Source organism: Haematobia irritans, chromosome 4 (genome assembly GCF_050003625.1).
Source record: "Haematobia irritans isolate KBUSLIRL chromosome 4, ASM5000362v1, whole genome shotgun sequence".
In the NCBI taxonomy this organism is placed as follows: Eukaryota; Metazoa; Arthropoda; class Insecta; order Diptera; family Muscidae; genus Haematobia; species Haematobia irritans.
The window spans coordinates 118,851,684-118,868,507 of NC_134400.1; the positions used below are offsets into that span (position 1 = coordinate 118,851,684).

Here is a 16,824-nt window from a genome sequence, read left to right on the forward strand (position 1 = left end):
GCGTAATTAGGACAGTCCTGATAGGAAGGAGAGGAAGTGCAACATAGAAATTTTATAACGGGTCCAACGGGCATGTTATCTTGCCATAACTGGGACAAGGAAGATCACGTCAACCAGAATCTTAGATTCGATACTATACTTAAAACCAATAAAAGTTCAGATCAACAGCGAAGCTGCGATGAAATTGAAGATGTTGGGAGAATGGACGGCTACACGAAACATGACGAACCCTCAAAACGTAGTAGAAGAGACGGTGGATGTAAAGTAACCGCCACAATCCATGATCATATGCCTGATGTGGCCATAGGTACAATCGGCAGATTTCTAACACTAGTAAGATGGGACCCTAGAACAGATGCCAGAGAGAAATATCTGCTACATCGATGGATTGAGGATGGGTGGAAAGACAGGACTGGGGCTATATGTGGAGGACCCAGACACCGAGATCCTATAGCGATTACCGGATCACAGCAAAATCCTGCAGGTATAAGTGCGTGTCATAACGGAGAGAAATATCTGCTACAGCGATGGATTGAGGATGGGTGGAAAGACAGGACTGGGGCTATATGTGGAGGACCCAGACACACAGAAAAAAAGATCACCAAAATATTTACAATTAAAAAGTTAATTGATGTTGAATGTTTTTTTCAAATTAATAAAATAATTGATACAATTAACTTTTTAATCAAGATGGAAACATTAAGTTAATTAAGTCAATGATTGAAAATTTTTAAATTTTTAATTAAAAAATTAATTGATACAATTAACTTTTTAATCAAATTCGGAAGACTAAGTCAGTTAAAAAAAGTGATGAACATTTCTTAATCCAAATAAAAATTCTAAGCCAATTCAGAAAGTAATTGAAAATAGTTACCTTTTTAAATAAAAAATTAATTGGGGTTTGCATTCAAAAGCAATTAAATTTTTAATTGAATCAATAAAAAAATTAATTGAAAATTGCTAATGGCATCAATTAATTTTTTAATCAAGAATTTTTTCTACACAGAAAAAACTGAAGCAAAATAAAAATCAATTATTGGCATAATTGAATGAAAAAATTATATCAAATACGATTTTTATTAAGTCAAACATGAAAATAATTGGTGGAATGAAAAACTGGCAAAAATATCAAAATTCACTGGTAATTGAATTCACAACACATCAATTACTATGTTCAATTGGACTAAGTATAAAAGTTATTGATTTAAGTATAATGCGTAATTGCCTGATAAAACTGTTTATGACGTTGCTACGTAACGAAAAATAAATTAATACAAACAATAAAATGTCATTTATTGTTATTATTAAGAATCTTCTTAAGAAAATGGTCGAATTTACCCGCAAATAAACCGTGGTATCGGTACCGCGATTCGAAATGTTAACATTTACAACATTTTTGGCGCACCATATTGTATTTTTATCGCAGGTAAGTACCTTTATCTAAATACCAGTTTTTTTGGTCAAGCGCATTTTATGGAAACTACACTGAAAGAATTCTCTTCGTAAAAATGAACATTTTCATTGTGAGTCTAACCTGCGACGTGTTGGTAGAATTCTTTCTCTCTCTCAAGCACATTCAAGAAATACTCATGTACGTTCACGCAAACAGAACTTTTAAAGACGATTAACGGTTCACAACAATTTCTAGACTCACGAGAATTCTCGTGACTTCGACTATTAGTCGGGATCACGACGAAAGTATCAAAGCACAAACTTTTTACTATGGAAGTTAATTTAATATATTTAGTATATATTTCTACGTTCGTAAAATTTTTAAAATTTGCTGAAAACTTTAATAAATTATGTAAATGATTTCTTTCGTTGTATAAACTTACACACATCCTGAATTGGGTCGTTTAAAAACTTGCGAATAAGCTTTGGAATATATATACAATTACATTCTTTCTATTTTGGTTTTGCAATTAGTTCGTGTACACGTCAAATTGCCCTATTAATGGATATAAACCGACTGTCAAAAATATGTGGCCTAGAGGAAAATGTGTTTACTTCGAAAACGGAGATTTCGAGGATTTCTTCCCAGCAACAGAAGGTAAAATCATGTAAAACTTTGAAATATTTTCGAAACTTTGAAATGTATAGATGTTTGTATTACAGAAGAGCAGGATGCCTAAACAAATCGCATATAAATGAGGAAGATTTGGGAAATTCCAGCAGGTGGTACAGATAATTCGAAAACTTTGTGCGTTAGCCTGTTAAATACGTCGTTTATAATGAATATTCTGTATTTTTCTACCAAACATGTACTTCGCTGTATTTTCAATTATACATATTTTCAGAATTTCTTTTTTATAATAAAATGCATAAAATTTTTTTTAGAGTGTATTTGTATAATTTTCTTAAATTAATATAGATTATATAGTACAAAGATTGTATTGATTAACATCGTAATAAACACAATTACGATAGTAATTGTATAGGTTACAAAATTCTATAAACATTGTACTCAGTTCAATTACGACTGTAATTGAAAACACTTTATATACTTCAAATACTAATGTATTTGGATTGAGTACTATGTCATTTGAATATTTTGACAAATTTCAGAAATTTTTTTGTGTGCATAGAGATCCTGTAGAGATTACCGGACCACAGCAAAATCCTGCAGATAGAAGTGCGTGTCATAATGGAGAGAAATAAATATCTGCTACACCGATGGATTGAGGATGGGTGGAAGGACAGGACTGGGGCTATATATGGGGAGGATCCAGACACCGAGATCCTATAGCGATTACCGGACCACAGTAAAATCTTGCAGGTAGAAGTGCGTGTCATAACGAAATTTGTTAATTGATTCGGAAATAACACAAGACCTTGCAGGTAGAAGTGCGTGTCATAACGAAATTTGTTAATTGATTCGGAAATAACACAAGACCTCAAAACGTAAACATTTTCACAGATTGCCGGAAGACAATGAAGGCGATAGCAGACATTACGGTACGATCGCAAATTGTATTGATGCAAAAGCAGAAATAAAGAACACTCGGAATATGGCTGGATCCGCACATATGTGTACCTGGACATGTCGTAATAAAAGGAAACGTAAAAGCAAATTAACTGGCGATATGAGCTAGGACATATAGGGAAGTGAACTTAGAGAACACAAAGCCAATAGAGGCAATGCGGGCCGAGTTGGATGAATGTGCATGGGAGGCACAGGACACCTACAAAAAAAAAACGTTTGCAAAACGTGTATCGAAAATTTTGTACTTTTGCCAGATATGTTTTCGAAATCTTGTGATCACCTTTGGAAGAATATTTTTTAGGTACATTTAGCGTTAACCATGTCCTGCGAGCTGAAAACAAATTCGAAAACATTTTAACTCTTTCAGTAAAGAGACGAGTCAGGAGAAGTCGGGCACAAAAACTATATTCAAGTCGTTGGACCATCCTCTGCATTTGTTGTGAATTTCAAGCGTGGTTTGTCAAGGGGAGGTATCCTTCTCCTCAATATACAGGGTAATTAAGCATCATATTTCAACTACATACAAAGAATCTATGGGCGTTTTCGTTTCGCAAAAAATATGTTGCCCTGGTGTTACACTACTTTTTCCCTCATTGTATTTTCGCTCAAATAATAGTGTCATTCCAAAGTTATTGTTAATTCTTAATATTGTGAGGGATACAGGATCCAAAATCTATGACAGTGTCCTTTATATTTGGCAATCAATTTAAAGAATGTTGCACCTTTTTTCCCAATCGAAATCGCCATATGATTTCCGCCCAATAAATCGGAAAAAGTAAAAGTATTTAAAAACTATTAGGCACAGAGGACATGCCTTTCCCGACCATATACCGGGAAATAAAGCATCTTCCACCTTGCCTGTCAATTTCAATTTTCAAAAAATCGGGCAACAGGAACCCTCTTCTCTCATTCGCTTCTCCCCGACCAGATATCGAAAATTCACGTACGTAATTTCACAAACTAACTAACGTTCCCTGTAAATTCCAAGTAAATCGATGAAGTTTAGATTTTTCACTATTCCTCTTCCCCAACAAGATATCGAAAAATCATACATTGCTTTTCCGCGACCAAATATTAAATATGGTACTCCATATTAATTTCATAACCTCATCCAGGTTCTCCGTAAGTGTAGGCTTGTCAGATGGCCGGGATTCGCCTGTCCCGGAATTCCTTCTCCAGGAAGTATCTCAAATCTTTCACATAATTTGCTAAAAATCCCGGAATTTCAATTACTCAACGCATATATTTTAATTTCTCCCATTTACTAGAAAACGATTTGAAATCAAAATCGCTTTCAAAAATATTTTTGGTTTTAAACACACATTTGTCTGTCAGATTTTGCACCATTTCATTCAATCTAATCACGAACAAAAACAAACCATCACTGTCTTTCGAATCATCAACTATCACTTGAGCAGTATTTGATAAAAAATATACCCAAATATATAAATTTGATCAAATTCATGTTTTTCTGTGAACTGTCTTTTGACAAATTATAATAATTAGTTCAAGATTAGTGTCCAATTCTAGTCTGTATTCCCTGCCAACGTTTCAAAGTTTGATTTTATCTCCATCGCTACCATAGACTTAAGTGGCACTATAATAATCGCCAATTGTGATGGGAAATGTACCCAAAACAAGTATATACAGCAGTAAGTTCGGCCGGGCCGAATCTTATGTACCCACCACCATGAATCAAATATAATAGTTTTCTTTGAAAATTCTTCGTCGTAGCGGCCTACTTGAATATATAGAATTTTAGGGAATTTTATGACAAATATTCTCCCAAGCAGATCAGTTCAACCTGTACGCTGCCCGAAGATACTTTTAAAATTTTACCTGAAATTTTACATTCAGTTTCAAGCAATTTTCATGATCAGTGCGCCGGTCTATATGGCGGTTCTAGAATCTAGACCCCAAATCGGAGGGCCGGTTTTTAAGGGGGCTGTATCAAAACCTGTACCGATGCACAACATATTCAGCACACCTATTTATAGTCCTCAAAAAACTCCAGATTTTCAGGCAAATTTGATATAAACTATGGTTTCTAGAAGCCCAAGAAGTAAAATCGGGAGATCGGTCTATATGGGGGCTATATCAAAACATGGTCTGATACTCAACATTTTTTGGAAAACCTCTTTATGGTCCTAAAATACCTCTTGATTTTCAATTTTAGGCAAATAGCATAAAAACTACGGATTCTAGAAGTCCAAGAAGTAAAATCGGGAGATCGGTCTATATGGGGGCTATACCAAACCATGGACCGATAATCGCCGTTTTCGGCACACCTCTTTATGGTCCGAAAATACCTCTAGATTTCCAATTTCAGGCAGATTGAATAAAAACTTACGGATTCTAGAAGTTAAATCGGGAGATCGGTCTATATGGGGGCTATACCAAAAAATGGACCGATAAACATCATTTTCGGCATACCTCTTTTTGGTTCCAACATACCTCTAGATTTTCAATTTCAGTCAAATTGTATAAAAACTAGAGGTGTGCATGTAAGTAATATTTTACTCACGCTCATGCACACTCACGACGGAGAAATCTTATTCACGCACACTCACGCGCGATATTTTTGGTAGGACTCACGCTCACGAAAAGAAAATTTTTACTCACGCACGAAAATCTTTTAAATGTTGTGACTGACGAAAAATATCGTGATTCACGAAAAATGGCGTGACTCACGAGATACCTCGTGACTCACGAATAATTTTATGAGTAATTTACCTATAGAACCTGCCTGAAAATATGAGTATGATTAAAATCGAGAGCGTTATAAAACGTTTAACACTTAGGGTGTCACTAAAATTATAAGCATTTTGTATTCGTAAGCGGGATTATTTTCTTCTCACGAAGATATTATTTTCGTGACTCACGCTCACGCACGACATTTGGTTGGTTAATCACGCTCACACACACTCACGCCGTTACCATCAGCGTGAACATTTTCGTGAGTCACGACAGTTTCGTGTCACGTACATATCTCTAATAAAAACTACGGATTCTAGAAGCCCAAGAAGTAAAATCGAGAGATATGGGGGCTATATCAAAACATGGACCGATACTCAACATTTTCGGTATACATCTTTACGGCCCCAAAATACTTCTACATTTCAAATTTCAGGCAAATTGGAAAAAAACGGTTTCTATAAGCCCATGACCGAAAATCGGGAGGTCGGTTTATATGGGACTATATCAAAACCTGGACCGATAAAGCCCATCTTCGAACTTGACCTGCCTGCAGACAAAAGACGAGTTTGTGCAAAGTTTAGGGAGCCACCGTGGTGCAATGGTTAGCATGCCCGCCTTGCATACACAAGGTCGTGGGTTCGATTCCTGCTACGACCGAACACCAAAAAGTTTTTCAGCGGTGGATTATCCCACCTCAGTAATGCTGGTGACATTTCTGAGGGTTTCAAAGCTTCTCTAAGTGGTTTCACTGGAATGTGGAACGCCGTTCGGACTCGGCTATAAAAAGGAAGTCCCTTGTCATTGAGCTTAACATGGAATCGGGCAGCACTCAGTGATAAGAGAGAAGTTCACCAGTGTGGTATCACAATGGACTGAATAGTCTAAGTGAGCCTGATACATCGGGCTGCCACATAACCTAACCTAACCTTGTGCAAAGTTTCAGCACGGTAGCTTCATTATTGAAGACATTAGCGTGATTGCAACAGACAGACAGACGGACATGATTATATCGTCTTAGAATTTCTCCCTGATCAAGAATATATATACTTTATATAGTCAGAAATCGATATTTCGATGTGTTACAAACGGAATGATAAACTTATTAACAGGTTGGCTGATAAGTCCCCGGTCTAAAAAAGAAAAACACATTTTTTTTTGTCAAAATCCTTTTTTTTATTCAACATAGTTCCCTTCAAGAGCGATACTACGATTATAACGACCTTCCAATTTTTTGATACCATTTTGGTAGTACTCCTTCGGTTTTGCCTCAAAATAGGCCTCAGTTTCGGCGATCACCTCTTCATTGCAGCCAAATTTTTTCCCTGCAAGCATTCTTTTGAGGTCTGAGAACAAGAAAAAGTCGCTGGGGGCCAGATCTGAAGAATACAGTGGGTGGGGAAGCAATTCGAAGTCCAATTCATGAATTTTTGCCATCGTTCTCAATGACTTGTGGCACGGTGCGTTGTCTTGGTGGAACAACGCTTTTTTCTTCTTCATATGGGCCCGTTTTGCCGCGATTTCGACCTTCAAACGCTCCAATAACGCCATATAATAGTCACTGTTGATGGTTTATCCCTTCTCAAGATAATCTATAAAAATTATTCCATGCGCATCCCAAAAAACAGAGGCCATTACTTTGCCAGCGGACTTTTGAGTCTTTCCACGCTTCGGAGACGGTTCACCGGTCGCTGTCCGGTCGCTCAGCCGACTGTCGATTGGACTCAGGAGTGTAGTGATGGAGCCATGTTTCATCCATTGTCACATATCGACGAAAAAACTCGGGTGTATTACGAGTTAACAGCTGCAAACACCGCTCAAAATCATCAACACGTTGTTGTTTTTGGTCAAATGTGAGCTCGCGCTGCACCCGTTTTGCACAGAGCTTCCGCATATCCAAATATTGATGAATGATATGACCAACACGTTCCTTTGATATCTTTATGATATCTTTGATATCTTATTGATATCTTTGATATCTCGATCACCTTTATTTTACGGTCATTCAAAATCATTTTGTGGATTTTTTTGATGTTTTCGTCGGTAACCACCTCTTTCGGGCGTACACTGCGTTCACCGTCCTCCGTGGTATGAATTTTGCATACCAATCAATTATTGCTGATTTCCGTGGGGCAGAGTCCGGAAACTCATTATCAAGCCAAGTTTTTGCTTCCACCGTATTTTTTCCCTTCAGAAAACAGTATTTTATCAAGACACGAAATTCCTTTTTTTTTTAATAACAAAAGTTGCTTCACAAAAGACGCTCTATCTCACAAACTTATTGACTTACAGACGTCAAATTTTGACACTAATCATTTGAAGGTTGGAACTATATAAAAATAATATGCATTTAATACTAGCGACGCCATCTATGTGTCAGACCGGGGACTTATCAGCCAACCTGTTATACCCCCATCCCCATTCTATAGTGGTGGGTGCAAAAATGAATGAATTTTGATAGGGATTCCAAGAAGTACCGCAAAATTCAATAAAAGTTGGCAGTATTGACACCACAATAGAAGCAGCTAATGTTTGTTCACCATAGCGTTATCCACAGCTTAAGCTACAACCAGTATTCCAGTAATTATGAACTTAGGCTTCTGATTTTCAAGAAACGACATTTGCCAAACTATCGCTGTTTGATATAAAACCATCGCTGCCATCATGGGAGAAAGTTTCAGAGGCTCCAACATATTTAGAAATGTCTCAGTCTCTAGACAATAACGACTTCTATTTCTTAAGGGCGCTACTTTTCGCGCTGAAATTTACGACATTACTTTATAATCGTGCAATTAACTAAATTGATAGGCATTGTTCTTTTCATCTAGATTTGATTAAGATTTAACAGGAATTTATAATTTTTAGAAAAAGTAATCACGAAAATAAAGTGATTTTCAACTCGAAAACTGAACATAGTAGGTCAACAATTCTATAAATTTATGTCTACTTACCTCAACGCACTTAATATCCAGCTCAGCATTAATACCCACATCTCGATCGACCACAATAATCCTTGGTTCAACAGTTAATTCGGAGCCTACGGGCAGTTCTTCACTAACACTGGCCAAGTATGGCCTACCAATAAATGTTGGCTGATTGTCATTGTAATCTCGAATGGGAATAACTCGTCGCAATGACACAGTATTTGGTTCAGTGGCATAAATTCCCTCATCAGTTATGCTAATGATGACCTCAACACTATCCGCAGTTTCGCGATCAAGTTCCTGACGTAACCGCACCACGCCCGTATCACGATCAACAGAAAAAACTGGTCCTGAAATGCTGTATTTGAGGCGGCTACCTTCTGGATCAATACCTGTGTTAGTAAAAACGAATTAGCTAATTAATATGATGAATTGTACTGGCTTGGAAAGTTAATAAGACAAAATGGAAAGTTTTGTAAATTTTTTCTCATATCAATTGCAGGTTGTTCTTCTGTTTTTTTTTTGTTTTTTTTTTCTTTTTTAAATATAGTATGTATGAATTTCATTTCACCATATAAAAATGTAAATGATTTTCAAACATAAGAAAGAAGAGTATATGGTTTTTCTTATATTATTAATATTTTTCAATTAAAATCTAAATCGAATTTAAAGAAATATTCAACCAAAAATTTGGTAATTACATGGCTCTAGAGATTTTGATTTTTCTCTTAAGAATTTTGGTATTGATTCCGACCCAAAATGTACAAGATCACCGATTCCTTCAAAAAAAATATAATATGCAAAATGGTAAAAACCAACTAAGTTTTTATTTACAAAAACACAATTTGATTTTAGTAGAGAATATATATTTTTACACTTCACAGTAGTGGTGTGCACGTGAGTAATAGTTTACTCACGCTCACGCACACTCACGACTGAAAAATCATACTCACGCACAATCACGCACGATATTTTTTGGTAGGACTCACGCTCACGCACACTCACGAAAAGAAAATTTGTACTCATGCACACTCACGCACGAAAAATTGTGACTCACGAAAAATACCGTGACTCACGAAAAATATCGTGACTCACGAATAATTTTATGATTAATTTACCTTACCGAAGTGTCTGAAAACATGAGCATTATTAAAATCGAGAGTGTTATTAAACTCTTAACATCCCAGGTGTCACTAAAATTGTAATTGAATTTAACTCTTAAGCGTTTTATGTTGGTGAGCAGGAATATTTTCGTGAGTGTAATTCGTTACTCACGCACACTCACGAAGATATTATTTTCGTGATTCACGCTCACGCACGACATTTTGGTTTGTTAATCACGCTCACGCACACTCACGCTGTTGTCATGAGCGTGACTCACTACTCACGCACGAATCACGAAAATTTTCGTGAGTCACGACAATTTCGTGTCACGTGCACACCTCTACTTCACAGTTTTGTTTACTAACATTACTTTCATCTCTGGTAAATATTATTTAACTTCCAATTTTAATTTTTATACCCTTCACCACTACTGTGGTACAGGGTATAATAAGTTTGTGCATTTGTATGTAACGCCAAGAAGGAAAAGTCTGAGACCCATCGTTTAGTATACTGACCGTATTAGAATTAAATTCTGAGTCGATTTAGCGATGTCTATCTGTCTGTCCGTCTGTCTGTATATGTAATTTTGTGTGCAAAGTACAGCTCGCAGTTTAAGTCCGATCGTCTTCAAATTTGGCACAGAGTTTTACATTGGCTCAAAGACAATCGCTATTGATTGTGAAAAAATCGGTTCAGATTTAGATATAGCTGCCATATATATTTATCACCGATCTGGTCATAATTGACGTGTTTATCAACGTATTTTATCAAAATTTCGGGCAGCCAAATATTTTGGGGCTTTCGTGAGATATGCAAAATATCAGCCAAATCGGTTCAGATTTAGATATAGCCCCCATATATATCTTTCGTCCGATTTCGACTAATATGGCCTCAAAAGCCAGAGGTTTGCCCTGATTTGCTTCAAATTTTGCACAAGTTGTACGTTTAATGGTATCATTAAACATGGGATTTTCCTCCAATTAACCGGATAGCGTTAGCCGATTTAAATTTTAATTCTAGATATTTTGCATATCTACAAAAAATTGTCTCGATTATAAGTATTTGTATCTGGAAATGCAAACCTTTATATAGCTCCCAGAAAATTTAAAGTAGTTGAGATGGTAACACAAATGTTGGTCTACATAGTGGTGAAGGGTATAATATAGTCGGCCCCGCCCGACTTTAGACTTTACTTACTTGTTTTTTTTTTTCAATTTTTGGTCAAAATTTTTCGGAAAAACATATTTTTATAAATAGCGTGATGTAGTAAACACAACAAACTTAATTTCATAGGATTCGGCCAAAATTTTAAGACGTAAGATTTTTTCTGGTTGTATCTTAAAAGATACAGTGCGTATTTAAGGGTTAAAATGAAAACATTTTTAGGGAGCTATCTAGCTTTAAATCTAGGGCCTATTAGAATCATTAATCGAATTTCTTTCCGGTTTGCAGTATATTAACAACAATATTTATTTATAAATAATAGTCAGCTAAAAACCAACATAATTCTTAGCCTATATTTTAAAAATATTCACCATTAATCCAAAGATTCTATAACTCAGTAAATATAAAGATTATTTCTTTAAATCGAAATTGTTTTTCCTTTTTTTAAAGGAAATTTTCTTTGCTCCAAAGACGTGCGATTTTAACGAAGAGAAGCAATTTTACCGACAGAATTTTCTTTGTAAAAAGAACGCAAAATTTCGTTAAAAGTATGAATTTTGTAATTGTTTTACAAACAAAGAAACTTTTCATTAAAAGTACGAAATATTTCGTTATTTTTACGGAGAAAAGTTCTTCCAAAATGTTCGTAGTTTGTAAGAAACAACTTCGTACTTTTTATGAAAAAGTTTCATACTTTTTTATGAAACAATTTTGTTCTTTTTATGAAGTATTTTCGTACTTTTTACGAAAATTTTTCATACTTTTTATGAAGTTGTTACGTACTTTTAATGAAACAATTCCGTGCTTTTTGTGAAAAAGGTTCGTACTTTTTGTGAAAAATGTTCGAACTTTTAGAAAAAAATTTATGTGTTTTTGTGTGTATAGTCCAAAGTGTATTTGTTTGTAGTAACAAGTTTAACAAATTTCATCACTACTTTACATCTTAAGTTTTTGAATAACTTTTAGTTTGGTTGCTTCACTTTTATGAGAAGTAGCATAGACATGCATTAAAACAATTGAATAAAGGACTACACTCAAGCACATTAACAAAGACAATTTTATGTCACGAACAGAAATTTTACAACTTCAATGAAACTTCTTCGTTATTTCAAAGAAATGTTTCCTACTTTTTTGAAAAAATGTTTACGCAGAATGGTAAAATATTCATAAATTCGTAAAAACTTCTTCACAAAATCATGAAATTTGAAGAAAGTTTCGTTAAACGTACCAACTTTTTACGAATAAAAGTTAATGTAGACTATTTCGTAGACGTTTCGTATAATCGTAAAATGTTCTTGGTAAAATTTAAAAAAATAAATGAAAATTTCGTTGTTTTAATGAAGAATTCACGAAGAATAGTTAATGAAGAATTATTCGTAAAATTAACGAAGAGAATTCTTTCGGTGTTCAATGATTCATGTTCTAAATTTATAGAAAAACAAATAACTTTTTATACAAAGCTCTTTTTATACCCTCAAGCATAGGATGGGAGTTACACTAAATTTGTCATTCTACACACGTAATGAAATATTGAAATTCTGAGTCGATTTAGCGATGCCCGGCTGTCCGTCCGTTTGTGGAAATCACGCTAACTTCCGTACGATACCAGCGATCGACTTGAAATTTGGTATACGTTGTTGTTGTTGTAACATTTTTTAATGTAGTTTCATCCATTTTGTTCTATGCTTGTGTAGTTCAGCTGGTAGCCAGATCAAGGAACTCTGCGACAAAGATGGGGAGTGTCCAGAGTGATCTGGCAGTGAGGAGGGTAGGCTTAGCTGGACAAGCAAAGAGGTGACGAGTGTCATGTGGCCCTTGATTACAGATGGGACACACGTCAGCTACGCTGCTATCAATCACTGATAAGTATGAATTGAGGCGGCTGCACTTGCCTGATCTTAGTTGGTCCAAAACTACCCTTGTCTGCCGTGGGAGGTCTCTCTCCTCCGGTGCTATGGACGGACTCCGAGAACAGGATTAACCTTGCACACCAGACAGGTCCTATTCGGACCTGTCTGGTGTGCTGCCTGATCTGGAGGCTCTCTTTTGTAATGCTGGATCTCGGGCTCCCTTACATTCCTGGGTGGAGGTTGTCTATCCACAAGATGGTGATTCGGATGACAACTTCGATGGCAACCCAAGAGGTACTGCTTTGACAACATGTAATTGTGTCGATGCACTGGGATGACCTTGGTCTCCGCATAAAGGTGATCCAGGGGTGTACTGCGGAGACATCCTGTTGCGGTTCTAAGGGCAGCGTTCTGACAGGTCTGTATGTTATTCCACTGCGTATCGCTCGTTTGACGTGTCCACACTGGCGCTGCATAGTTTACCCCTGAACGGCCAATTGCCTTATATGTAGCTAACAAGGTTTCTTTGTCCGCACCCCAAGTGTTGCCGGAGGACCTTGTTTCTACCGCGGAGCTTATCACAAATTGCAGTGGCATGAGCGGACGACTTAAAAAGGCTGTCGAATGTGACCCCGAGAATCTTGGGGTAATTTGTTGTCGGAATTGTTTCGCCATCGACTATGACATTCAACTGCCTGCGTACTTCCGCCATGTAGTGAATAAAGGGTGATACGGTCAAAATTTGGTCAATATGAACATGACGTATTTCTTTCAATTTTGCATTTAAAAAACCTGAACACCCCTCATTTTGAAGGTGGAAGTCTGGATCGGGGGGAAATCGAAAACCGGAAGCCGCTGAGACGACAAAGAATGTTGCCGGTAGTTTCAAGCGAAACCCTAACCTCTCTCTCCGAGATGCCGCAAATAAGCTGGGTGTATCATCTACAACCGTGCATCGAGCCAAAAAACGAGCCGGACTATCGACTTACAAGAAAGTAGTGACTCCAAATCGCGATAATAAACAAAATACGACGGCCAAGGCGCAATCCCGGAGGCTGTACACGACGATGCTGACGAAGTTTGACTGCGTGGTAATGGACGACGAAACCTACGTCAAAGCCGACTACAAGCAGCTTCCGGGACAGGAGTTTTATACGGCAAAAGGAAGGGAAAAGGTAGCAGATATTTTCAAGCACATAAAACTGTCAAAGTTCGCAAAGAAATATCTGGTTTGGCAAGCCATCTGTACCTGTGGCTTGAAAAGCAGCATTTTCATAGCTTCCGGGACTGTCAACCAAGAAATTTACGTGAAAGAGTGTTTGAATAAAAGTCTGCTGCCTTTTCTGAAGAAACACGATTTTTTCGTACTGTTTTGGCCGGATTTGGCATCTTGCCATTACGGTAAAGAGGCCATGGAGTGGTACGCCGCCAACAACTTGCAGGTGGTTCCCAAGGACAAGAACCCTCCCAACACGCCAGAGCTCCGCCCAATTGAGAAATACTGGGCTATTGTCAAGCGGAACCTAAAGAAGACCAAAAAAACTGCTAAGGACGAGCAGCAGTTCAAGGCAAACTGGCTTTCTGCGGCGAAGAAGGTGGACAAGGTGGCTGTACAAAATCTGATGGCAGGTGTCAAGCGTGAGGCCCGGCAATTCGGATTTGGAAAAGCGAAAGCCTAACTGAATATTTTTCCTGAATTTTATACTAATTGAACTTGAAAAAGAAATTTAATTTGATTTTTTAAATAAACGATTTCACCGATTTACACGCTTTTTCCCTTGACCAAATTTTGACCGTATCACCCTTTACGACTGGCGTCCACACATATAATTCAGAACCCAACGCTCCGTTCCTGCCGGTAGGGACGTATTCTCGATGTCTTCGAATAATGTGGCATGATTGACCGTATCGAACGCTTTCGACGGGTCAAGCGCCACGAGGACCGTCCTATGACACCGCTTGGGCTGATTAAGTCCCCTATTGATATGTGTCGAAATGGCATGTAAGGCTGTCGTCGTACTGTGTACCTTACGAAATCCATGTTGATGGTGGGCAGCTGGAAAATTCTCCGCAAGGTTGGGGAGTAGTAGTGCCTCAAGTGTCTTTGCTACTGGCGAGAGAAGGGATATCGGTCTGTACGATTCACCTTTACGGGAATCTTTGCCTGGCTGCAGTAGTGGAATCACTCTTCCCATCTTCCAGACATCGGGTATAACGAGTGATTCCAAGGACAAATTGAGGATTCTGGCCGGGTACTCAACTCCCAGTATTCCCAGATGCTTCAGCATTACCATTGAAATTCCGTCGGGGCCCAGCACTTTGGATGGTTTCGCGCTGTTGATGACGTTGGTAACTTCGGCTGCGGTAAATTGTGGTGTACGTGTTGTTTCGTCCGTCTTGGCATAAGTAGTTGTTATTGATATAGGTCGGATGGTATCGCAAATGAACCATATCGGACCACTGTTAGGTATAGCCACCATATAAACTGACCCGCAGATTTATATTGCGTACGAACTTGTAGCAAATATCAAATTTCATCCAATTTTGGTACATGATTTTAGTATATGACCTCTAAAAACCATGTAAAAATTGGTCTATATACAAACCGATCCCTAGATTTGACGTACGGACCCTCTTGGAGGAGCTCATTTCGTCCAATTTGGCTAAATTTTTGAGTTTTATTTTTGCATCTGCTCTCTATTTATGATCTCCCACATAGGCCAATCTTCCAATTGATCTTATTTTGGGTATGGGAGTCTATATTTCCATACGTTTTGAATGAAACTTTAAATCTAGAGGTATTTAAAGTCTAAAGTCAGAGCTATGCTAAATATGGTGTGTAGTGGTCCATGTTTCGGTATTAGACCCTCTCCCGATTTTAGTTTTTGGTGGTATGAATGCCGTAAATTTCATCAGATGTGTCTAGAAGTGGAATACCAGAAGTAAAGGGTGATTTGTTAAGAGCTTGATAACTTTTTTTAAAAAAAAACGCATAAAATTTGCAAAATCTCATCGGTTCTTTATTTGAAACGTTAGATTGGTCCATGACATTTACTTTTTGAAGATAATTTCATTTAAATGTTGACCGCGGCTGCGTCTTAGGTGGTCCATTCGGAAAGTCCAATTTTGGGCAACTTTTTCGAGCATTTCGGCCGGAATAGCCCGAATTTCTTCGGAAATGTTGTCTTCCAAAGCTGGAATAGTTGCTGGCTTATTTCTGTAGACTTTAGACTTGACGTAGCCCCACAAAAAATAGTCTAAAGGCGTCAAATCGCATGATCTTGGTGGCCAACTTACCGGTCCATTTCTTGAGATGAATTGTTCTCCGAAGTTTTCCCTCAAAATGGCCATAGAATCGCGAGCTGTGTGGCATGTAGCGCCATCTTGTTGAAACCACATGTCAACCAAGTTCAGTTCTTCCATTTTTGGCAACAAAAAGTTTGTTAGCATCGAACGATAGCGATCGCCATTCACCGTAACGTTGCGTCCAACAGCATCTTTGAAAAAATAAGGTCCAATGATTCCACCAGCGTACAAACCACACCAAACAGTGCATTTTTCGGGATGCATGGGCAGTTCTTGAACGGCTTCTGGTTGCTCTTCACTCCAAATGCGGCAATTTTGCTTATTTACGTAGCCATTCAACCAGAAATGAGCCTCATCGCTGAACAAAATTTGTCGATAAAAAAGCGGATTTTCTGCCAACTTTTCTAGGGCCCATTCACTGAAAATTCGACGTTGTGGCTCGTTAGTAAGTCTATTCATGATGAAATGTCAAAGCATACTGAGCATCTTTCTCTTTGACACCATGTCTGAAATCCCACGTGATCTGTCAAATACTAATGCATGAAAATCCTAACCTCAAAAGAATCACCCTTTACATTAAGTCCATAAATAGGTATGTCAAATTTAGTTTATATTGGCTCATTCTTGGGTATGGCCTAGGGATCTATAGTACAAACCAATAATCGATTTTTCGACTTTTCGATTATTGACTTTTAATAAAAAATCAATTTTCTATTATTTTTACCAATCAAAATTCGAACATTCGATTTTTCATAATCGAATTTCATAGAAATAATGAGTGTTTTCACAAAGAAAGAAA

The 16,824-nt window shown here is 37.3% G+C and overlaps 1 protein-coding gene across 1 annotated transcript in view; it reads right to left on the reverse strand.

Annotated features, from left to right (window-relative positions):
* Cad74A (cadherin 74A) overlaps nt 1-16,824 on the reverse strand; it is a 118,017-nt gene that overhangs the window by 13,832 nt on the left and 87,361 nt on the right. The window contains exon 3 of the mRNA XM_075304400.1: nt 8,629-8,993. Within this exon, the coding sequence (XP_075160515.1) occupies nt 8,629-8,993 (365 nt within the window). The remainder of the gene's footprint in view (nt 1-8,628; nt 8,994-16,824) is intronic.